Source organism: Lates calcarifer, linkage group LG21 (assembly GCF_001640805.2).
Source record: "Lates calcarifer isolate ASB-BC8 linkage group LG21, TLL_Latcal_v3, whole genome shotgun sequence".
In the NCBI taxonomy this organism is placed as follows: Eukaryota; Metazoa; Chordata; class Actinopteri; family Centropomidae; genus Lates; species Lates calcarifer.
In genome coordinates this window covers 11405091-11429494 of record NC_066853.1, presented here as the reverse complement: position 1 = coordinate 11429494, position 24404 = coordinate 11405091, and the positions used below count along the sequence as shown (strand labels likewise).

Genomic DNA, 24404 nt, shown 5'->3' with positions numbered 1-24404 from the left:
TTAATCTTGGGCTGTGTCTTTATAAAATTAAGTGCCAGCTTAAAGAGGCATATGTTGTTGCTGGTGTCCACAACGCTAGCAGTGATTGCAGAATGATCTGACAGCCTAATGAGTGCCCTTCCCCCTGTCACAACCTCTCTTCTCTTCTCCTCTTTTTTTGCGTTTCTCTAACCTTTTGCTCCTGACATTTGTCTTCTCTGTATCTCTACACTATCCTTGTGTTCTCTGCATTCAGTCTGCCTGTTTGTCTCCCTCACTACCATCACTCAATTTCTTGTTCTTGGTCTTTATATGTCAATCTACAGGTTTCTCCTCTCGCCAGCTCCACCAGCACATCCACACCTTTTTACATCCTCATCAGTAGCTGCAGCCCATAACAAATTTAAGAGCCTCACAAGAGCTGAAAACCATTACAGTGCTTCATGGCTGCAACACAGGTCTATTTTCATCAGTACAGGGAGACACTTTTACTGGATATTAAACTGTGTTTTTATTGGCATCATGTCTCAGGCAATGAAATCAAAACAAATATAGTCTAAAAGGGGATAATTGCTATGGAACGTTGACTGTGGGATATACACATTTTCTCAATTTTGTCCATGCTATTTCACTCCCTCCCTCCACGCCCACCTCTCCAACTTAATTTATAACTTCCAACTGTGCATATGTGCGTTGCACAGTTTGGAGTGAATCAGCATTCTGATTTAATTTGCAAAGTTAAGGTGTTGGGAAATTGAAAATGCAGTAATGGGGGCAGTGGTTAGAAAGAGCAATTTGAGACGTCACTTAAAATCAAGGTGAAATTAAACTAGCGTACCCTGCTCTATTATCTAAACCTCTGTTGTTTTTTATAACATTGACAATAATAGTGATAAACGATGAACTTTGTTAATCTAGGACCATTCATAGCAGAAATGATTAAGTGTATGCATAAAAATAACTGACCTAAAGTGTAACAAAAACTAAATAGATATAAAACACATAACACACATTATTTACACATATTACTTGTCAGCGACATAACACATAATGACAAATACTACCCATCATTTATCTTTATATCACAAGGTTGAATGGACTCCCTTACTGACAACAGGGAACTGTTTTCATGTACTATTCACCATTTTTAATACATTTTGTCACATGTAAACTTAAACTGGACTGGTACTGGAGTTTTTTTGAGGTTTTATTGCTTTTCTTAATTCTTTTTTTATAGCCTGACTGTTGGCTGTCTGGCTTTATAGGTCTTGCTCTTACTGTATAGGCAGATTGTATGGTTGTTTGTGTCTTCTCCGGTCTCTTATGATCTGAATGAGACTACTGTCTGAGCATCATACATTTAGAAATATTACGTTATATGCATGATATATTACCATTTATATTACTAATGACATTTCTTTGTGTTTTTAAGGACATGTGACATGTTTTTTTTTTTTATTCCCCTTGATTTTAAACAAACTCTGAACTTCAAGTCATGCATAGTGTCCCCTCCATATGCTCTCTAAATCAGTCACACTTGGCAGAAAGCGAAAAACTGTGGTAATTAATGCTAATTTAGCATTTAATAACAAAGGGCAAGTTGAATGCCCTGCCCACACTCTGTGACTAAGCTCTCACTGTGTTTAATGCTGATACATTATTAACATGAGAAACACAGTCACGGCCACGGTCTGCAAGAATCAAGTTTAAAGTCTGCATGTAGAAAGAAAGAAAAGAAAGAAAGAAAAATGAGTTGTTCAGACAAGAAAATAAGAGACAAACAATACTGTTACCAAACAGTGAACATAATTGAAAGTGTGTCATTATCTGAAGACATACATAGTTTTAGGTTTTGTCTCTGATGGAAAAAGCATGTTCTGAAGAAGGTGAAATGAATAAATAAAAAAATCTTCCAGCCAAAGCTCAGCTGTGAGCTTTGCTTCATTCATGATATTTAGCTGGTATTTCACCTTCACGACACAAATACAGATCTAGAGATTATTATAAACTGGTATTTGCCTCAGAATGATGTAAACTGTGTTTACCCGTCTGTAGATAATCTGTAGGCAATTGGAAACATCAACATTCCCACTTATACCAAATAATTTCTTATTTGCAGGGATTTATACCAGTCCACAGATGAGCATCCCACTCCAAACACACGCCGGGTAATCCATTTTGACTTTGACAAACAGCCAGTGCATAGTTCTTATATTCATCTGTGGATGATTTCACTCAAACTGTTATTATTAACCATGGGTGTCTATAAGAAGGAAGCTTAAGAAGGAAGATTAAGTCCTTCTCTTTGTGAGAAACTTCTTAAATGGAGCAATTCTCCGTGTTATTGTCATAGAACAGTTGAGACAGGAAACCTTGAACATTGTTGTACATCGCCCCCACCAGCCCCGCAAACATGTTCAGGAAAACACTGTGAAACTCTAATCAATTCTAAACCTTAATTAAATAATAATCATTGCAGCCTCTGATCTAGATTGGAATTCCTGTCGCTCACATGAATAATTTTGCAACAGATTTTGTGATTTAAACGTGTCCACTTTGCCTCAGCAAAAAAAAATAAGGGACTGAAAATAGCAACAACCTTGTACTGTAGATCCATCCTTATTGATCACATATCAACAGACCTCAGAAGTATTCTGTTTCCTTTCAAAGGATCTTAAGGATCATTCTACAATATATGTACAGTATACCACGTTTCTCAATGTGCAATGACAAATTATGACAGAGGATAAATTGTAAACTTTTCAAAGCACATATAACTGATCTACTGTTAATACTTTACTGCATATACAGGTAGGTCAGTTTAGTTGTCACAAGGAGTTAAGCCTCTTAAAACAGATGTTGTTGTCACTTCTTCTATGAATACAGAGGAAGCCTGAGAGAGTAATTCCAGTGATGTTATAGTGATGTCTCCCAGGTTATCTTGGCTTGAGCCTGGAGACTAAAAATATTTATGACAGAAAGCCTTGCCTTGTCAGGGATGCCAGCAGAAGCACGAGAGCAGTAAGTGTTCTTGTAACTTAGTGTTGTATTTGCATGTTGCCAGTAATGTAAATTTACAGGAGACGCAGTTGTCACATTCGTGGCCAAAAACTTGCTGTGACTTATACTGTACAATCGGTGGTGCCAGAGCTCACCACATTCTAAATGAGTTGCCTAGAGACAAACGCAGTTGAAAACACGCACACGTACACTCAAACCACTTTACAGCATCAAAGACTCACTGCTCTGCTATGATACCAAAATTAATATTTTATTGACAAAGTTTTACGCTACAATTTGGAGCTTTGATACGTGGCTGATTACAATTCAACTCCCACTTTTCGGAAATACTTTGATGTAGGCTCCCTCTGTGTGTACCCAGCTGCCCACATCAACAGAGAAAGCGGGTAAACAGCTCTGATAAAAAAACACAGTATGCAGGTTGCATGTATTATGGAAAAACAAAGTTTAGTCTAATTGGTGCCAATGATCACAAAGAAGTTTTACGTTTACTGGTGACAGCAATAGTAATGGAATAGGAATTTATCTCATTCTACATTGCTGAAAAGTATAAGTGTTTCTGTAATACCACTGAGTGACACATTTCCAATCATCCCTGTGCTGTATGTACAAACAAACATATATAAAAACAGGCTGAGACTGTGGCATCCTATGGATTGATAAACTGTAATCTGATCAGAGTGATAATCATCATGACTCACGGAGAGACACAGGAGGATTAGAGTCCCTGTAGTCTTAGATTGCCTTTCTCTACATCAGACAGCGTGACCTAAAGCCTGATGGTCAGAAATAACCCCCAGACCGAGAGGATAAACAGAAGTGATGAGCAAAGACTGAGAGATACAGTAGAGAGATATTTTTTCTGAAAGATAGCCCACATCCTGCCTGCTATTGATTCGGCAGATTGGAGATGATTTTATGCTCAATCCAAGTCTCTTGTTTTCTTTTAGGTTGCCGTGGTTAACAGGCAGCTTGGCACTATCCCACACAGGAGTGAATGCACAATGCTGCATCCCAGAATTAGGAAGAATTATTCATAAACATGCGACCTCTGACTGAATAGACTTGTCTGCTGCTTCGACACTGTCACACAGTGCTGCTATCATAGGCCTTTAACCACTGTGGGACTGATATTTACAATGCTGATGTGAACACATTAGCCTTCACCCCTGTTTCACCTTGAGCCTTCGACCTGCTGATAACTGTGAGCAGCTTGTTCGGTTAGAACTCTTTTCGCCAGCATTTTCCTGGCACTAGATTTCATATAAATGTCTGTTGTTTGCATATTATGCTTTTCTGCTTTTTTTTCTTTCACGCTGGGAATTTTCTTTGCAAAAATAAAGTATTGATTGCTTTCAGAGGCTGTCCTCTCATATTCTGTTGAGAGTGTACACATTTGCGCTATTGGACATGACACAGAAAGAGGAATGTTTTTACAGCTCTTGTACTGCAAGGCCGCAAATCACGACTGTCTTTTCTTTTTCCAAAGCTGTTCTAATGGCATGAGATAAACACAGAGTGAAGAGGAGGCGTACTGTAGGTATAGAGAAAGGGAGAGCATGTCTGTTGTGTAGGGAATGTCAGGTGAATTATGTCTCTTCAATTATGTACAAAAGAATATAAATGTGTGTAGGTGGTGCGTGGGTGTGTGTACATCTTTGCTGCACCTACCTCCAGGTAGACAACCCAGGGCATAACCAGCGTGGCCACCAGAAGGTCAGCAACAGCCAGGCTGACAATCAGGTAGTTGGTGGTGGTCTGCAGGGCCTTCTCTCTGGACACAGCCATGCACACCAGCACGTTGCCGAAGACGATGACGAAGATAAGCAGAGTGAGCAGCATGGCGTAGTAGTTGTAAGGGTGCTTCTGCTCTTGATCTGTTTCGTTGAAGCTCCATGTTCCATTGTCATAGAAACTGTCATTGTAGGCATACTGGGTAAAGACATCCATTAGCTGTGAGTGACAAAGGCCAAATATGGGCCCTGCAAAACAGGCAGACAAAGAGGGAAAATGGCATTTGAATGAACAGTTGTATTTACCATATTTCCATCTGATCAAACTATAACTATAACTTTCTGGCATCATCTGGAACCTAAAGGGAAAAAAAATCAAAACTCTGAGAGGCTAGTGTAGGAAACTGGCAGAAATTCAGATGCATCCTGCAGCTGCTGGTGAGTGGCCTTGAGTATAAAACATATTGTGATTTATAAAAGTTTGTAAATGTATTCCCCTCTGTGCAGAAAGTTTTTCTTCAGGAATCTGAATAATCATTTCCAGCCACTCAAGACAGGTACATTAATTCCTTTTGTAATAAAACAGGGGTGAAAAGGGTTGAGAAGTTTAAAATGAAAAGGTAAGTTTTTTCTACAATGTTATAGGAGCTGTGAAGTTTTCTTGTAAACAAACACAGGTTTACATTCAGCGTTTCTCACCAAAAGGCACTGTGTATATCCTTGAGCCATAACAAAAATCTCAATGAATTTCCTCCCTGATATATATTTTAAAAAATATTTTGAAACCTGTATTTCCAGGTGCATTGCCACAATTTTCGGTACATAACAACCACCAGCTGATGATCAGTTGGATAGTGTAGCTTCCTGCATATTTTCCTTACTGCCCTCTGCAGCTGCCAGATATCCGAGTGATGTCACCCATGTGCTTGTGAGTGTGTACATTAATTTTCATCTGTGTGCTAGTAGATCAAGAGATCTACAAACAAATCAGGGACACACTTATTGAAATATTGCTCCACAGCACTGCCAGGGGACAAAAACTACATAGCTTACTTTTAAGGCAAAGGGTTTGAACCATTTAGAGCCGTAATTGTGTCTTATCAGAACACTTTTTCAGCAGAAGCTTTGACGGCTATTAATGCCTCAAAATCCATCCACCCATTACCTATATTGCTTATCCGTTAAGGGTCGTGGGGGGGCTGGAGCCTATCCCAGCTGTCATTGGGCAAGAGGCAGACTACACTCTGTACAGATCACCAGTCCATCACAGGGCCAACATATACAGACCAACTACCACTCACATTCACATTCATACCTATGGCCAATTTAGAGTCACCAATTAACCTAACGTGCACACAGAAAAGCCCCAGCCTCAAACCGGGGCTCAAACCTAGAACCTTCTTGCTGTGAAACGACAGTGCTAACCACTACACCACCGTGCCTCCCCGTTTCAAGATCTATTTTTCAAAAGCAAACAAACAAACAAAAAAAACCAAGCAAAAAACACTGACAGGTGTCATATCTGGTGAGGCAAGTAAACAGTGGAGCTGTCTTCCCTTGACAGACAGATCACCATGATATCAGAAAAGCCTAATTAGTGGTATTGTGCCACTGAAACACATTCCATTAGAGCAGACTAAATGTGTCTTTTGTTTAATGAGCGTAACCTCACATTCAACATTTCACATTCACTGAAAATGACTAAAAATACATGACTTTGACGTTGAAGTGACTGGTTTTCAGTTCTTATTTTATGACTTGTATTATCAGACAGAAAATGAAATGTTAAAAGAAAGTGCTCTGCCAGTGTGCCACAAACCAACCACAATGAATCATCAGTCTAATCAGTGTAACATCTTTGTTGCAGTTACTGGAGCTTCTGCTTGCATGATGAAATTAAAAAGATTTATTAGCTTCTGCTGCAAATAAAACTGCATTTTATTTAAAACATCATATACACTGCATGGGATGGTATATATGATTACGGACTGAATGTTCCTCATTAATATTAGAAGTCTGTTTACTTTGATGTATGTGTGTTTTGCATTATTTCTTTGTTTGGTCACAGAGGCTCATAGTCTATATCACTCAGCAGATTTCCGATTGTAACGCTATGAACCCACCACTCCAAACTTAATGAAGCTATATGTCTCATCTTTTTTAGAAGAATGTCAAAAATACACATGCATATCCTATTTTACAAAACCCTTAGCTGTGCAGTTCCCTCATACCTGTCTAGATGAATGTTTATGTCATCCTCCAGTTTCCCAGCTCCATTTTCACCCCCTCCTTCCCTCTCACTCATACCCTAATTGGTTCTACAGCCTTTCAGGCTGCTGCTCCTGCTGACTAGAATCTCCCCATCTACATCTAACTCATTTTATCATTGCACCTAATTTCATTTTCCACAACCCAACAATTATTTTCTTACCCTTGTAATTGTTTCTGTGAATCGTTTTTTTTCTTGTAATTTTTCCCCTGTTGTAGGTTATGACTGTTATTTGTCACTGCTAACCTTTGCCTATAACCAAAGGCATTACTGCAAAAATCTGGTTAAATAAAGTTTGAGAATGAATGAATGATATAAAGTTTTAAGAGGTTTTTTTGGATGCACTGCTTCCAAAATGTGACTGACTTGGCTACAAAGTTTTTACACAGGACTTAAAAGTCTCTGATTTTATTTTACTATCAGTACATAAGTACATTTAATGTTTGGTATCTTTCCCATGGCTACCCTCAGGTGGTGCCACACCATTAGGCTTATAATCAGGAGTTTGACTCAGGTGTTCCAAATTGCTAATTTTCTTCAGTTAGGGCTGCTCTGGACACCCCAGTTGTGAGCCATTTTTGAGCTGTTTGACCCAGCAAGTGCTAACTTTTCATAACACAAACAGATTACCCAGAAATTGTCATGATAAAAACTTCAGATTTAATTAAAAATTCATTGAGCCCGGAGTGGTTGCACTGGAAATAAAAAGAGGACACAAACCAAGATGCTCAGCGCATCAAAGTTCATGACTAAAGAATAAGGTTTTTTTTTCCATGTCTGTGTCAAAACAGCATTCACATAACAGTTTGTAGAGAATGTAAGAGATGGAGGACCAAATGTACTCCTCGTTATGTGTAAGAACATTAATACATTCCTTGGTTCAACTAAAGCTAATATGAAGACTGAATTAGACAAATCAAAGGGGTATCTTCCAAAGTACACGGTACAACTGTCCAACTGTGTGCTAATATCTAACAGCTCAGCAAGGAAACAGTACTGAAGGAGTGAATCACCATGTCCATCTCCACTGGAATCACAGTAAGAAGGGATCGTTTCAAAGCCATTATGGAGTGGAGGAACAATTACAGCAACAAGGGAAATAAAGAACAGTTTCAAGGTAAATATGAACATGAGAGTATTAGATGAAGGTTAGTCCTGGTGCTGCTATGCATACATGCATAAATTTCTTTTTGAAAACTCTCTACAGCTATTTTTTCCCTGCTTGGGCTTAATACAGAACTCTTGAACTGACTATTTTTTTAAATTTCCATTAGTTATATTTATCTGCTTGAATGATGACTTGTGAAGGGCAAATTCTTCGGAGATGCTTTTGAGCCCTTTGCAGCTTTATGTGAGCTTGACGTGTTCTTATTCAGAGATCCTTGAAAATCTCAGATGATCAGGACACGTTGCACTTGCGGAGGACAGACTCTCTTAGCAATTTGTAAATTTTTTAATAGGGTCAGGGTACATCTGACCTGAAGTACATCTGAATGTCACTGCACTGATTAGATTACCTTATACTTCCACAGACATTTGCACACTTGTTCTGGCCTTGACTGTAAATGTTAAAACCTCAAAAAGCATTTGTCTGCTGCTTCTTAGTTCAGACTGCTCTTACAGAGATAATCAGACTAGATAATATCAGGGTGCATGAATCACAACTAAGTAACTGTGCATGCAAAAGTGGCAATATAACTGTAAGATATACTCAACGAGATGAATTCAACTGTGGATTTGTGCAGAGGAAGCTATGTCACGTCCAACTGTGTGCGCATATGTTTATTTGGACAACACAGAGTGCAGTGCAGGAAAGACTGGGCATCTTAACATTTTTTAAGCTCAGTAGCCAACTATATTAATAAGAAAAGTTACCAGAGGAGGGCAGAGGAAAGCCTTAGTGCAGAGACAGGGAAAAGAAGGATTTAGTAAGAACCAGTGGGGGAAAAAGAGAGTGAGAATAAGGGAGTGAGTGAAGGAAGAGTGCTCCTGTTAGGATGTGTAAGCATTGCTCTGGGGCACCAGTCTGTGTGTGTACCCTGTAGATGCCCTGTGCTGTCTAATCTTATTTATTTGCCCGCTCTACTTCCTTACTTACAGTATGTGAGACTGTTCTCACTGCTGGCCTGATAGCTGGTGCTTCCTTATAAACAAAAACCTCAGCTCTTCCCCCTGCTGCCTTCGATATCTAATTTTCTTTAAATTATGTCCTCTGTGACCTGTATCTGATAGTAATAATAATAATGTCCTTCTCCACAGGTAAGTCAGAGGTCAGGGTCAATGGCCCAATATAGATTCAGTGGCTTGCACAAGGAATCTTCAACAGAGTGGAAGCCCTCTGAATGCTGAAACATGAACCACTGTTCCCTATTTAAATGCAGTATCACTACAGCAATCTTCTTATTGCTAAATCCTTAGTACTGTCCATCGACTGGCTGTTTACTGGTGCTCTCCTACAATGGTGTTAGGCGTTAATGGAGAGTTGTAGGTGACCTTTTATTTTTTGATTCTGGCTACAGTTGCGCTTGACCAATGGTCAACCACACCTTCAAGGATTTGTGTAGTTTTTGTGTGTACTTAGGGACTGATACTGTTGTAATCCAGATCCTTCCCACCTTTTGCTCCAGTTGGAGCTGCTATTGCTAATCCCTCACCAGCTTCCCACCTAAAGCCAGGCTCTCTGTGGGTAAGTGATTTTTAACCTTATGAACTTGCCACTCAATGAATGACTTGTTTTTCTTTCCATAAGCTTTAGATTTGAAACAAGCAGACCACCCACTGCCAGGGGTGATGTACTGTATTGTTTACAGTGCTTATGTACATCTACATAAATGATTTGGTCTGACCCAATTGATTGCCAAGCCAGCCTGTGTTTGTGACAAATCCTGCTATGGATGACATGGATGACAGTATGTCAGGAAGTGACAAGTGGACTGAGGCTGGTGGGCTTCTATGAGAAGCTGTGTGTATCAGTTGTGGAGTTCCCTAGGATAGTGTGCAGGACCTCTTCTGTTCTTGTGTTGTAAAATTGACATGAAATTTATTTGCACTAATTATTTGCTCTTACACAACATGATACAGGAAATACTATCTAATGAGTGAAGTAGAGTAAAGATCTGACTATCAGATAGTTGGGTTCTGATTGCATGGTTCAACACCTCAGAACCACTGCCAACAAAGTTGTTCTCACAAATAGTTGTTTCTGTGACTCTGGAAACAGACAATCAGCATGTTTGTAAATGTGATTGACAGTGTGATTAAGGCGACAATCTACAAATCTAATGTGCAGCTCTTGAGGCTGCTGCAAACGGACTGACTGAAATAACAGCTCTTAAATTGTTATACTGAAAGAAAACACAACAGCGCACTTAAAGGCATATCTTCAAAAAGAAAAATGTTTTTGCTGTTGTCCCCATAGGTTCTGAAAAAGTTTAATTTATCAAGTGGCCCCTGTGGTACTTGAGGAAATAGTTTTTAGTTTTAGTGCTTATAGTTGTTTCTCCTTGATGAAGGATTTAGGAAAAGAAGCAAATAGGTTTAGCAAAACAGCCATGTAGCTTAGAGGGTATAGTGAAAATGAAATAGTAAGTTGTTAAGTGTATATTTAATGCATAGAACAAGTAACTACAATCTACCTGACAAACACCAAGCTAACAGCTCCAAAACTGCTAACGTAGCAACAGCTGTGAAAATCAATTGCAGTAACTGGTTTGGTCAAAATACTAAATGGTAGTTCTGTCTTGATATCAGATTTCTACCCCACTCCAGGACTGCATGACCAAAGAATAGGCTGATACCAGGGCAAATAAGGACTTTGGTCTAGACATAAAAATTGGAAGGAAATGACCTACATCGTCTGATGAAGCTAAGCACAGTTGTGTGCTCAGTTTTGAAGATTTTGAGCAAGGAAACCAAAATAGATAACTGGCCAGGAAAGCAACATTCCTAGACATGGGATGCCTGAGCAACTGGCCTCCTGCCTAGTTTGGTGTCATTTTGAATGTGATTAGTTCATGGCAATAGGCCAACAAAAAAGACATGAAATAGAAACTTCAAATATAAGAAAGCAAACTGATTGGAGCTGAATTACAGTTTCCAGCTTAAGGTGCTTACATTTGAGAGAATATCGTATATATATATTTATAGAGACCTCCCAGGCTACTTTGCCAACTTCTTCGGAGAGTAGGAAAAGTTTACAGGTACAACACCAGAGGTAGTGAAGCAAACTAAAACCTTTACAGATATAAGACCAGGATATGTAAAACCTTACATATTTTTTTTCATGCCCACCAGTGAAATGGATGTAATTACATAGTTGTCACACACAATGATTTGCCCTGAGTATCATGCCCACCTCTCCATTCTGCTTGTTGTTGTCAGTTGTCTGTTGCCAAATATAAATAATGCTCAAATTCAGTTTCATTAGATAACAACTATATGAATACAACGATTTTACCAACATAATAATGTCAAAGTTGCAATAAAAGGTTACTCTCTCAAAGCACAAATTGGTCTTTCCATATCAAAGATTCGACTGACTGTGTTGCTGATCAATACCAGTTTCTCTGTCATTATTTTTCTAGGTGCTGTAATTTCCTGCTTTGAAAACAGATCTTTCAGTGTGTCGTCTCTGTTTTTGAATCAACATATGCACTTTGTGCCTCTTAAACAAAGAAGAAGGGGCAATAAACAAGCAAACAATGTCGGAACATGTATTATTTTTGTAGCCCATTATGGTGTAGCCTATTATCTTTTGAAGCGCTCTGGTAATTAGCCATCCTTCTTGCTGCTTTTGTGAAAATGTGACTCTTAAATTTGTGTCTGTTGTTTTAGTCATGTCTATTTGGGGACACAATAAGCAATGCCAGACACCTGTCAGTGGTGTTGCAGTCTTCCATATTATTATCCTTTCAGCTCAGAAGCTGCTGCTGTGTCGTGGTGAGTGTAAATAAGAACAGTAGTCAATGCACTGCAGGAAAGAAAAGCCTCATACACAAACTTAAAATACATAAAATGGCCAGAAAGCAATTGGGAGCTTTAACTGCAAAGTAGAGTTTATATCACAGATAGAAACTGAAGTAGCCCAGTGGGTGTTCTCCCTGTCCTACTAAACAAACCTGGCAGCCAGTAAAGTAAACAAAGTGTGAAAGCAATGCTAAATAAAGTATAAAATGGACTATTACAGTTGAAATTATGTGAAAAATATTTCACCCATTGCATCAGTTATTTGATGTGTAATACAAGTGTTAGTGTATGCTTTAATTATTTTGGCTTCAGCAGAAGAACTTGTTTTTGGTGTGTTTGTGTGTTGGAGATCAATGGTGTCAGGAAACTAGAGAGGAGAAAAGTAAAGTAAAATCATTAAATGTGTATCACAATCTGACATATAGTGCAATAGACTTTCCATCTTAAATAGTGGTTTTACTTTAAGCGCACCAGCATATATTTACAAATGTAAGGACACATGAAAAAGCCAACAAATACACGTACATGTACTGATTAAACATGGTATAGCTAATGTTTGTTACTATGCAAGCAGTATGCTATTTTATGGGTTTATTCTTTATGTTCACTTCTAATCTGATTATAATTCCACAGCTTTATTTATTGGGTTCTGTTCTAATTGACTGATGGAAAGGTTGCAAAGATGTGACAGCAGCCCAGAGTCTTTTTAAAATACAGAATAGCAAAGTTGATGTCACAAAATGCCTTGTTGTAATAAAACACCATGGATGTAGAAAATTTGTGCTTGGTCATAAAAGGGCAGTCTGGGCTACAAGCATTTAACGCTTGTGCAGATAAGCTGCAGCTACAGCTACAGGAAATAACTATAATACTCTTTTACAGACTCTGTTTATCTAACTTTCAATACTGCCATTTTCTATGGTAGTTTGGAAAGTACACGGAGGGGAGATAATAAAAACTAATGACTTTATAAGACAAAGTGCATAAAATACAAACTATTCTAAATGCTTTCTAGGCAAGACAGGAACACTTGGATGGTTTTAGAAATACACTTGTTTGCTGTCTTACTCAGTGCTAGTTGAAAATATATGTAGCCTAACTCTGCTCAGTCAAGAGAAGCAGGGTAAACACTTAGTCAACACATACAGTATTATACTGGACTTAAGGATACAAAAAGAGGTGATGCTGCACTGGTGAATCACAGTGCTCAATGCAAAAGTATTTCTATCCTTAGTACAGAGGCAGCCATTTACAAATTTGGAGTGAGTCTAATCAATCTGTGTGCAGTGGAAGCACTACAATTTTGAAAATGCCCTTTTCTTATTGTCACACACACCGTGCAACCCCTATCCAGAGACCCATTAAGACAAACACACTGAGAGCTTTTCCTGCTATATCATGTTCTTTACTGTACACTCATACTCACATGAAGGTTTTGTATTATTAAACAGGTGGATCACAGAGCTGCAACTACAGCGTACACAGCTGTGATCATTAAACAGTTAAATAGTGCCGTAGCCAACCAGGTGACCTCTGAATTCTGAGCAGTTGACCTGTCCTGGATATAATCTTTAAATAGCCTGACCTCACTTTCTACCCACAATCCCTCAGTCTTCCATCTAACTACATACTCTTATTCCCAGGTGACCCCAGCACTGATCTATGAAAGCAGGAAGCATTATCTGACTATCCTGGATTTCCACGGTAGTGACAGGGCTTTTCTCTGCTGACTGGCAAGCTCCCTGGCCTCTGCTGCCAAACAAAAGCAGATAAGAAGCACAAGTGAGAGTATTTGTCTTGTATCCAGTAACTACACGTCTTCCATGTAGGCTTTCTGTCCCACATCAGATAAAGTGAAGACTTTTATTCCGAGAGGTAATAGCCAATGTTGGCAATATTATATATATGTGTATGCTGTATATGTATGTTGAATCTTCCTGATTAAATATGGGTATTACAGCAATTTGACTTTATTGGGTGTAGTTTGTTATACTGTACTAGCTGTCATGTTACTGTCTAAGATTACAGCCAGCAAATGACAGTGTAATTATTTTGTAGTATTGGAGTGCTTATTAAATAATTAGGAGTTAACACAATTTAGTCATTAAAATTGTTTAATCATGATTTACTTTTACTTTTCTCTTAAATCCAAATTACTGTACACTATTACTGTACCCAAAATTGTTTTAATTCATAAAGAATTACAGGCATCATTTTGGGCTGTAATGTTGCTAAATGCTGCTATTATACAATTGTACTGTTCTGTAATTGCAGTCCAATCTCCTGTAACATTTTCAATTGAAAAACTAATCAGCAAATCAAAAAAAATAATCAGGCATGTTCCTTGTTGCTGTTGAGCAATAATCTCATCCAATCAGTCAGCAGCGATTCAGCCATCAGTTTATTAAACCATGCAACAAACTGCTCTGTTAATCTTAACATAAGCCCCATTTAATCAATAGCTTGGGTATATTGAATCACTGCTACTAAACAGGCCTGAAATTTGATTGTTAAAAACATACAGAAATACACACACATGCATAGACATGCACATGCATGCTTTCTTACTACACACATAAACAACACATACTGTATGTGCATGCAGCAGCTACACAAACAGAAACACACCATTTACCACAGTACCTGCATTACCTCTCTTCAATGCATAATACATCCCATTAGTGTCACTGTGCTCTATTTTCTCCATGTTGCCTTTAACCCATAAGAACCCATGGTGACACAGGTGTCACAAACTCTTTAAATGTCTTTAAGTGTAGAGAGTTCCTCATAATTGAATTTTAACTCATGAAGTCCCCAAGAAAATCATACAAAATTATATATTAAAAAACTTGCAGTGATGTTATATTTGGTCCATTTAGCTTGTTTTATATCCCCCATAATTTTCCTAAAAGGAGAAATGGGTTTAGGCTCTCATGGGTTAAGTTCTTGGGCATTGTTTGAAATGCTCTACCACCAATGTGAAATGTGTTTCCTTGAGCAATTACCCCAACTGAAACCAGCTGAAAGTGTCTACTAATAATGGAATCATAAATCAAATTTGAGTGGCTAATATATCAGGTTTATATCTTCTCCGCTTTGATTATGCCAATTATTCACACACGATTTTTGTTTGTGTTAGAAAGTAATGAGCATATGTGGTTCTAATGGCACAGATAGGGTATTTAGTTTTGCTATCCCTCTCTAGCCTCTGCAACATTAAATCTTTTCTTAATTCCCAGTATCAGTGTATGCAAAGGAGAAGCAAAACCACATGCTGATACCACTCTGTCAATACTGTCAAAGTGTTTGATTCTACTCTGCGATAGCCTTCATCCTAATTAGTTTTCTAACTGCCACAGCCCTCTTAGTTGCCTGGTGAAAATCATTGATGCAGGCAAAGTCAATGACTATCTTGTGAATTCCCTTTTGCAGAAAATAGCTCCCTTTTGTTGCTGTGTGAGTGAAGAAGCAAGTCATCACAACTGTGAAGCCACTTTCTGTGTAGGTGGTACCTGCTATGACTTTTACTGAGCTGAAAATAAACCTGCTCATTTGGAGTAGCAATTACTATGTCATCATCTTGCCGTTGCAATTATGCCCTTTCTCTCTGCACTTTCCATTACGGGAGAATTTTTTGTTACATCCATGAAGTTGCATCTGGTTTGGTTTGGCACCCCTCTGCGATAAATGCAATAAATAGTTAACTTAAATTGAAAATATGGGACCTGCTTGATAAAGTATATACTGTACACTGCATCTTCCCAGTTCCTTCCTTGTATAGAGGAGGACAAGTGAGTCTCACAGCCACAGTCTTATGTGTTTATAGCAACTGATAAACATCATCACACAGCAGCTGAAATGTTGCAGTTTGAAAGGATTTCTGATTATAAATCAAATCTACATTTTTGGTATTGTATGCACCTGATTAACATCTCTATATTTCAACAGTAAAAGAAACAGAGGGAGACATGCAGCAGTTTGTTTCAGGATGCTGATCTACCTGAAACTTGACTTATGAAAAAGCACAACAGAGACCACCTCTCAGTCATTTATTTGACTGACATATGCAATAACCTGTATCCCTGGAAATAGGATTCAGAGGAACAAATTTTAACACTGACAAGGGACTTTTCACTGTGGAGATGCTGTCAGAAAGAGGTTAAAACAACTGAAATACTGGAGGCCATCCAGGAAGCTTCGAGACAAGTCACACTGAGAGAAAGGAAAAGAGGAATATAAAAGGCTAAATAAAAGGCACTGATGCATCATGCTCAAATATGAAAGCCCTCAGGGCACAAATTCTACTTATGCATCAATGTTATTGATACACTAAGACATAAAGGTTATTGTGGTGGTGATTTCAGCCATTACCTACTCAATTCAAGCTGTAAGGGTGAAAATGGTAGAGCATCGGCCCACTGGAAAGGGAGGAGAGGGAGGTTGGTAACAAGCCTCCATCGACCTCATTAGATTGTAGGGAAGCTCCAACCTAACAACAGGTCTTGTCTCTTGTGAGGCCACATGCTGCACACACACACACACACACACACACACACACACACACACTTCTGGCTGCTTTTCCATTACACTGCATGAGAAGTACATACACACATAGAAGCGGATGTAGGTGTGTGCAACCAAACATCCATACACAACACCTCTGCTTTTTCCTTACACACCTTGGCTGCTCAACAGAGGCTTGTAAGCCCCAGGTAAATCAAGTGCAACTGTAGACATCACTGTACCTGTCTGCAACTATGCTGTTCATGAGGTAGATAAAACAGGGTTTTCCCCCACCTGATCGCTGCCCCTGCTGTACTGCACAGTCATCAGAGGCAGTTTGTAATCCTGCATTGGTGGGATCAGACAGCAACAAAGGAGGCAGATTCTTTACATTAGATCAATACAAAAGTATGGATATTGTGATACCTGTGTCTTGAAATTGATTTCCATAGCTTGAGTATCAATATAAGCTAAATACACTTATGTGTTCCTCCCACCTGTGTCCTTGTCGTGAAAATGTGGTCATCTGAAATATATTTAATTTATTTAATTAACTCTGGACAGAAAGTTCTCATCAATGAAAAGTTTAGGTATCACTACTTTGCATATGCAAATGCTGGAGCCTGTGACAACACGCAGCAAACTAATAAGACGTATCAATACATGTCAGTCATTTTCTAAGTGAAAATGGGATTTTGGAGGACAAAATTTGAATGTGTGAGATTTCCTTCGCACATTGTAAGGCACCTCCACCAGTTTCGTAGCCACAAAATCAACACACCACAGTGGGATGTGAAAGTGCAACAAGTGTGACTCTGCAAAAAGGTCACATGGCCAGATGGATTAGTAGTGACAACACAAACCACAACATTCAACATTCAATCAAGGTTGTCACTTTTACAATGTATGTGAAAGAGATGTAAGCTGCTCTGTGATCATTGAGAGGCATACAAGAAAAAACTGCATATCCCCAGTTTTTAAAAGAAAAAACAATTAATTTGCTGATTTTTGAGGTGACAAGCTGCCTATGGTTCTGGGTGGGTGATCAATGAGAGTCATTGGCAAACAACCACACAGTCTATTCTAGAGAGCTGAAACAATGAGTTGAACGTGGCTGCAAGCATACTGGAACCTTTGGGTTGGTTGTTAAATCTCAGTGGGTTAAGCACGATAACCAACCATTTACATAAACAGGACTATTCATGGTATTAACACACCTAGAAGCTCACTGGTTTCATTTACTTACTTACTTACTATACTTTTCAAAGCTGTGGTTTTTGTAGGCTTTGCTATTTTCAGAGATTAGCGGTTGCTAAGAAAGTACTTGATTGAACATTAATTTATCAAAGCTAATACCAAAAGGTCAGACAGACAGGAGAATCTATGCTGGCTTTGTTCACCAAACAAAAGACTCTTGAGGAAAATGTCAAGGAAGCTGCCACTGAAAGGCTGTACAACCCCAGCTTTTATTTGGCACTTGACACAAGAGGTTGAAAAAAATTGTTCAAAGTGACACATGAGTCATGTCATGCTAAGCTTTAATCTGACTCATCGGCCCTCCTCATCTCACTTTCACCTTTTAATTTTTTGGCCTTTTTAAGCCTGAGATACAGAGCCAGGAGAAGAGCTTTTGACTGAGCAGTGTAAATAATTTCTTTCCACACCTTGAGGGTCTGTGTGTGTCATGCTGTATCTTCTAGAGCTGGAGTGATGTAGTACCCGTGCTACTCATTTAAAGTCTACAGGGAAACACTCTTGAATGGACCCGTTTCAGGGTATTCAGACCAAAGACACTGCACAGAAAGATAATTGGGAAGAAATTTCATTTCTCCTGGGAAATTCTGTTCCTTCTTTCCACTTTTGCTATTCTTTTCCCTCTGTTCTAATAGTCACCCTATTGATGGTTGCACAGTGTCTGTCATCCCACTGATCCAAATTGTTTGCTGGAACATTCAAAGAATTCCCCTGTGGGCCTGGAAGTCATTTTTAAGTCATTTACCTCTGATATTTTATCAAACTCTACAGGAGCCACAGCCAATTGGGACATTCCCTGTCCAGTGACATTCATTGTGCATGTGTCCGCGCACAGTGCACTTGTGCATGACTGTAGGAGGGGGTGCCCAACATCCTCTGACAGTGTAGCCTAACTGTAGCTAAACCACTTTCACACCCCTCAGGGGAATATTGTGAGTGTGTGTCTAGCTTTTCAGCAGATCAGTGAGATAGAGAGTCATGGAAAGGTTCTCTGTTTTTTCTGTGCACCTAGAGTTTTGACCGCCTGTTGCTCTGGCTTCAGAAGACCCAGACCAATGGGTTGTTTTTCAATCTAAAAATGTGTGATGATGCATTTCCATCCAGCAGAGCATTCAGTGTGACAAGATATTTTGGTCCTCTTTTGATGGCAATGCAGTCACTTTAGCAACTTTGTGTATTTGCAAGACATGAGTTTGTGAAGGTGTTAGTGATATTCAAATGGTACAAACTGCACTGTTAGGGCAAAGAATACAGTACTGTGTGTGTTTGCCTCACTGCGTACTGAAGGCACTCAAAAACCATGTATGATAACAGATATAATTAGTGTTTAAAAATAAATACTTAGTGAAACTACTCAGTGCAACAAAATTCTATTCCCATATATTCAGTTAAGGTTACACTTATTACTCATACATACTGTTTATATACATCATGTGGATCAATAGGAACTTGCACATTAATGGACACACCATTAATGTACAGACAGACCAACTAGCTGACATAACTTTCTCAGCATATTACTGTAACCTGGAGCATAACCAGATCATGGTGGATCTCCTATTGGCTTTTGGACCTAATTGGCTCCTCCATCCTTTCAGTGAGGGCGCTCGTCCCTAGAGTGTTGACGTATTTGACATGGTGGGGAATGGGTTTCAGGATAGAGAGAATGTGGGCCAGTGGGATACATTCACAGAGATCCAATACAATTAAATGATTTACTTGTCAAAACAGAATGGGGCTGCTGAGCCACATGACCACCATACACATAATGTAAAACATATAGGAGGAACTGCAGAGCTGTTGGTCTGTCACATTAGGCTTATGAAATATTACTGATACATATATGAATTCTATTGCTAGTTAGAGGGACTGTGTTTACACTGTGTGTAATTTGGAGGCCATTTTGAGCACCCAGTTAGTATGCTTTAGGTTCTGCTGAAAAGGTAAACTATTTATATTTCATCTGAGCTTGCTTACATTTCAGACAGAACCACACGCAAAGGTCACCAAAGCTCCCCTGCCCATTTCTTTGCCTTTTTTCCTCTGCTTACATTGGCACAACTATGAGAAACATGCACTATTTTTTTTTTTTTTACATTCTGTGTCTGGTATAAGAGCCATGTTATCCATGCATAACGATTAGAAGGTGTTTGTGGACCTTGACATTTACATGGTTTAACTTTTCTGAAAGCAAAACTATCACAAATAATCATGTCACTATCAAAGTATGCAAGACACCAATTAACCTGTATTAAGGCATGCCAGAGTTTACACCTCTTCCAGATGCCCCAACACTGCTCTACAGAGAACAAAATGAAAGATGTAATTGTAGACATAGATGGATTGTGACATTCCCAAGAGTTTTTATTTTTTTACACCCTGTGTAGCTTGTAGGATTTCATAAAACTGGTAGCACTTCTTTAATGAAAAAAAAAAGATACTGCATGCCTTATGCGTTCCACATTTTGCAAAACCTGATCACACCTCACTTCAGTGCATGTGAGATTTCTCTGGTGAGTGTCTTTCAGATGTGTTTGTTTAATAAATGAGGTTGTGATTTCACAGTCTGGATCAAATTTGGGTGTCAGCAGCCTGAAAACAAATAACTTTTGTTTTGTTTGGGTTTGTAATTGGATTTAATAAGCACAGGCTGTGACACTGTTTTTGTTTTTGTTGAATGCATGTCATCTCTCTTGGGAGCAGTGTGTTGAATTTAAATGCCAGTATTGACTGACCAGCTGCATCAAGTGATTTGGCTTTAAACCCCTTAACTGTTGTGCTAATATTGTGCCTTATCCTCTTAAACACTGTGTACCACCTTAATGTAATTATCCTTATGTAATCCAGTCTCTCACAATGTAAAGTCCTTGTTATTGTTTCCCGATATTCATTTTAATAATTCATGTTAAGATACATTTATTTTTTTTCAATGGACAATTGCCTGGAAAAATCCAGGAGATTTGATTCATTGGAGCTGTCTGTGTCAAACAGCTGGGTTCGACAAGCATTGCATCAGGCAGCTCTGGTGACGCTGGTTTTCCACACAATGAGGTATGACAGATCAGAGAGAGGGAGGTGTAGAATCCATATGGATGAACAGTGAGCCTGAAAACTGTCACCAGAGAGACAACAAATGGACACAGCATCCAGTCTCAGCAGATATCTTGGTATCTAACTAAAGAGCTTTCACTCTGGATTAGCTGGTCAGTTTCTTCTGCTAAGAAAGTATTCAAATCGCTAATTCTGCCCAAATGGAGTTGACGTAACCAATTTCCCTTGTCCAATGAAGCCTGGCAGTGTCCTTTTTAATGACAGCACTGAATTGACTGTCAGGTGTTTTGACCAGCACTGAGCTATCAAGAAATCCATACCTGCTGACTTACACAACAGCTGCTGACCAAATGTCAAAGCAATTTCTATATTATTTTTTGGCTGAGGCACAAAGCCTATCATTTGTTCTTTTGGTTTTTTGTCTTCAGTTAATTCAGTGAATACTGACTCCTTAAAAAGCTGTATCAATACCATTATCATCATCATCATCATCACTATCATTCTGTCACATATTATTTTAAATATGGCAAATTTACCATAATTGTGGAACGATACCACAGATAAAAAGCACTAAAACACCGTGAAGTTTGGAGGGTCCAAATACAAACAAATAAACAAATAACAATTCAGCAACGTCAGACTACATATACGGGCAATTAGAACACCACAAATACACACACACAGAGAGAGGCCACGATAAACTCTCTATTACAGAAAGTACCGATACGCTGTAAGCCCACACAGGTTTATCAGCAGAGCTGCAGATAAACCGCCCCCTCTTATTTTTGCCTGCTGCTGTTAACTTATTAAAGCAGCTCTGCGAGTGTCGATAGATACAGGACGGGTTGTGCCGCCAGAACAGCAGTCACCTGCTCTGCATGTGTTGAGACGCGCTTCCTCTGGTGAACCCAGCACTAATTACTGTAAGGTACAAACACATCTGAAATCTGCGCTCCGTGTTTTGGGAAGGACAGTTTGACACAGGCACACGCTGCCACACTCAATAATTAAACTACAGCTCACTTAGACTACTTTACCTGGGCTGGATTTATGCAGGAGAGCAAATGTTTGCTTTCAGTTGTTTTACATTAAAAGACAACCTGGATCAATAACCTACAGTAAATAATCGATCTGTTACACAAATAATTCCTCCCTATGTACAAAGCTGCGTATGTGGCACATACACTGTTAGTGCGCGTTCATTCACAGAAACAGAAAAGTGCCCGTTTGGAAATGGGGAAAATGCGCTTTAGGGTAAAAGCCACCGACAGCAGCGGTAAATTCACCTTGAAAGTTAATATCTCAGGAATCACAGCCAATAAATCACTTTGTATAACCTCGAATCTCTCATGAGGTATAGGCTGAAGTGGATTGCCGATCCCTGCTGGATAGAAATGCTTGCACATATAAAATTTAAAAATATTTATTTCTAAGTCTGATCGAAACAATAAATTATCTTGTTTTTGCCACGTTTGGAACATCACATACAAAAAATAACTGTCTTACCTTCACGCCATAAGTTTTACTGAATCTTTGTTTTTGCAGGCACCAGCTGTTAAATCCAAGAGCGTCCACACTTAGCTCCCACTGTATCCTTCATTTGCTTTGCACATTGTTTACTCTTTATAAATTGACCGAGTCAGTGCAGCGGCTCGGGTGCGAGGCATCAGTGCGAGGCTGGTAGGGGGGGGAGAGGAGGAAACTGCGATACTGGAAGCCAAAATACATACAAATGAAAATAAATAAATAAATAAAGCCACTTAAAATCATTTACTTCATACACTGTTTTCCGGTTGTTTTCCGAAACCCCGAGGAATGATTTTCTTCAGCTACGGTCTTCAGAGAGATGAAGCAGAGGATGAAATTGTGCGGTGTCCGTCTGATGTCCTGGCGCTTTACGCACGGAGTGGAGTTACCTTCGGTTCTGACGGAGGCAGGAGACGCGGCGACTGTAAAGAACTGTGGAAAATCGAGGCGGGGTTACATCTGTTCAAACCTTGGCAGGGACTTATGTTTCCCTTAATGTCACTGGCACTGGTAAAACCTTACGCTCGTCTCACATTTTCCGTACTGCACTCACCACTTTGCGCCACTTTGCGGCTGTGCTTTTTAGTTATTAGAAGGTAATGGGGAAAGAGGTTTAAAAATGGATGTGAAGTATTTCAGCTTGTGATGGCAGACTGCGCGAGGTTTGAAAGATAAATGCTTTGGTAATACTGAGCACAAATTTATGTTATAGTTTGTGACAGAGCAGTGCATTAATGCAACACGACAAATTAATTAATAATGTGATGATAAAATTCAATTTAAACCCATACAGTTGTATCAATACCTCTCTCTCTCTCTCACACACCACACACACTCTCAGAAAAGCAATAATTATGTTGTTAGTGGGTTTTTTCCTCCATCAACACACCATGTCTTATTTGATAGGTGACATCTCAGTCCTCAGAGCTTTGAAGGCCATGTAATCAGGAGCCAGTTTACACATGGGATGCTTTGTGAATGAAATTAACTACTTGGAAGGATAGAAAACCTGTGGTATTCTGAACACTGGGGACAAGGGTTTAGAAACAATGCAGCATCAACTTTCATATCACATCACTGAGATGTATCTAGATCTGCAGCCTTGAGATGCATCCAACACAAATTACACACAGACCTCCTGTGTCTGTTTGTGCCTTTATAGATGAGTAGAAACCAAGACAAAAGCAGCATTAGCATTGCTCTCGACTAAATCCATGTTTGTGAAAGGATACAAGGGTTTATTAACACAGAAATAATTTCTTCTTCTTCTTCTTCTTCTTCTTCTTTATATCAAGTATGCCAGAAACAGCACCATAGTAGTTTCAAGTGTCATACAGATTTTCCTGGAGGTTTTAACCAGAATTAACGGTTGTGTTTACATACCCCTATACTGATGATCCCTTCTCCAAATCAGTTCTGAACAGAAGAAGCCTCTTGGAAGGGGGGTGAAACGTCTTCAAGTAGCCAAGTCCAACTGCCCTTGAATTCAGCCCTTCTTGGATAACCATGACCTGGATGACTGAGAATTTCCACAGACAGAATGTCCATTGGTTTTGCATCACTTTGCTCTCCGCTCCTCAGTTTTTGTTAGAGCACAACCTGGCCAACATATACAATATATAATCAATAGAGTACCTTGTTCTCATTATTGCAGAATAAAAAAATAGGAGAGTGCCAATATTCTGTGGAAGTCAAACATATATGTGGAGGCAAGCAACAGATTTGGTCACTTATAGGCTGTTGGTGGTAAAGATATATACTGTATGTAAACACCATTCAGCTACTACATTAAAACACACAGAAACTGATCATACACACAACTTGTTGTAACTTCTCATAGACTTACCAAACCCAAAATCAGTCAGCAAAGTAATCATTAACCACAGTCACTTGCTAGTGATTATTGCAACCTGGTTAGTTCACAAAATATCAAGCAGACCAAAACAACAGAGCTTTTCTTGTGAAAATCACAAGTCACCATGTCAGCTTTTGAGCTAGCATAGGTATACTAATGGCCAATCTAGGAATGCTAGTAGCTAGCCTAACATTTTGATTGACCAGCTACATATTCCAAGGTTGGAATATTAATTACCAGGCTTGTC

General features: G+C 39.1%; 1 protein-coding gene across 2 annotated transcripts in view; it reads right to left on the bottom strand.

The window, feature by feature from the left end:
- The window catches only part of drd2a (dopamine receptor D2a), a 34044-nt gene extending 11228 nt beyond the window's left edge, over positions 1–22816 (bottom strand). Inside the window, exons 1-3 of one of the 2 annotated variants that reach the window (XM_018681265.2) lie at positions 22550–22816; positions 22282–22452; positions 4672–4982 (exon numbers count right to left, since the gene is read on the bottom strand). In XM_018681265.2, the coding sequence (XP_018536781.1) occupies positions 4672–4950 (279 nt within the window). In that variant the 5' untranslated portion in view covers positions 4951–4982; positions 22282–22452; positions 22550–22816. Of the gene's footprint in view, positions 1–4671; positions 4983–22281 lie in introns of both variants that reach the window. The other variant, XM_018681264.2, reaches the window with a different exon arrangement.
- Positions 22817–24404: the final 1588 nt, after the last annotated feature.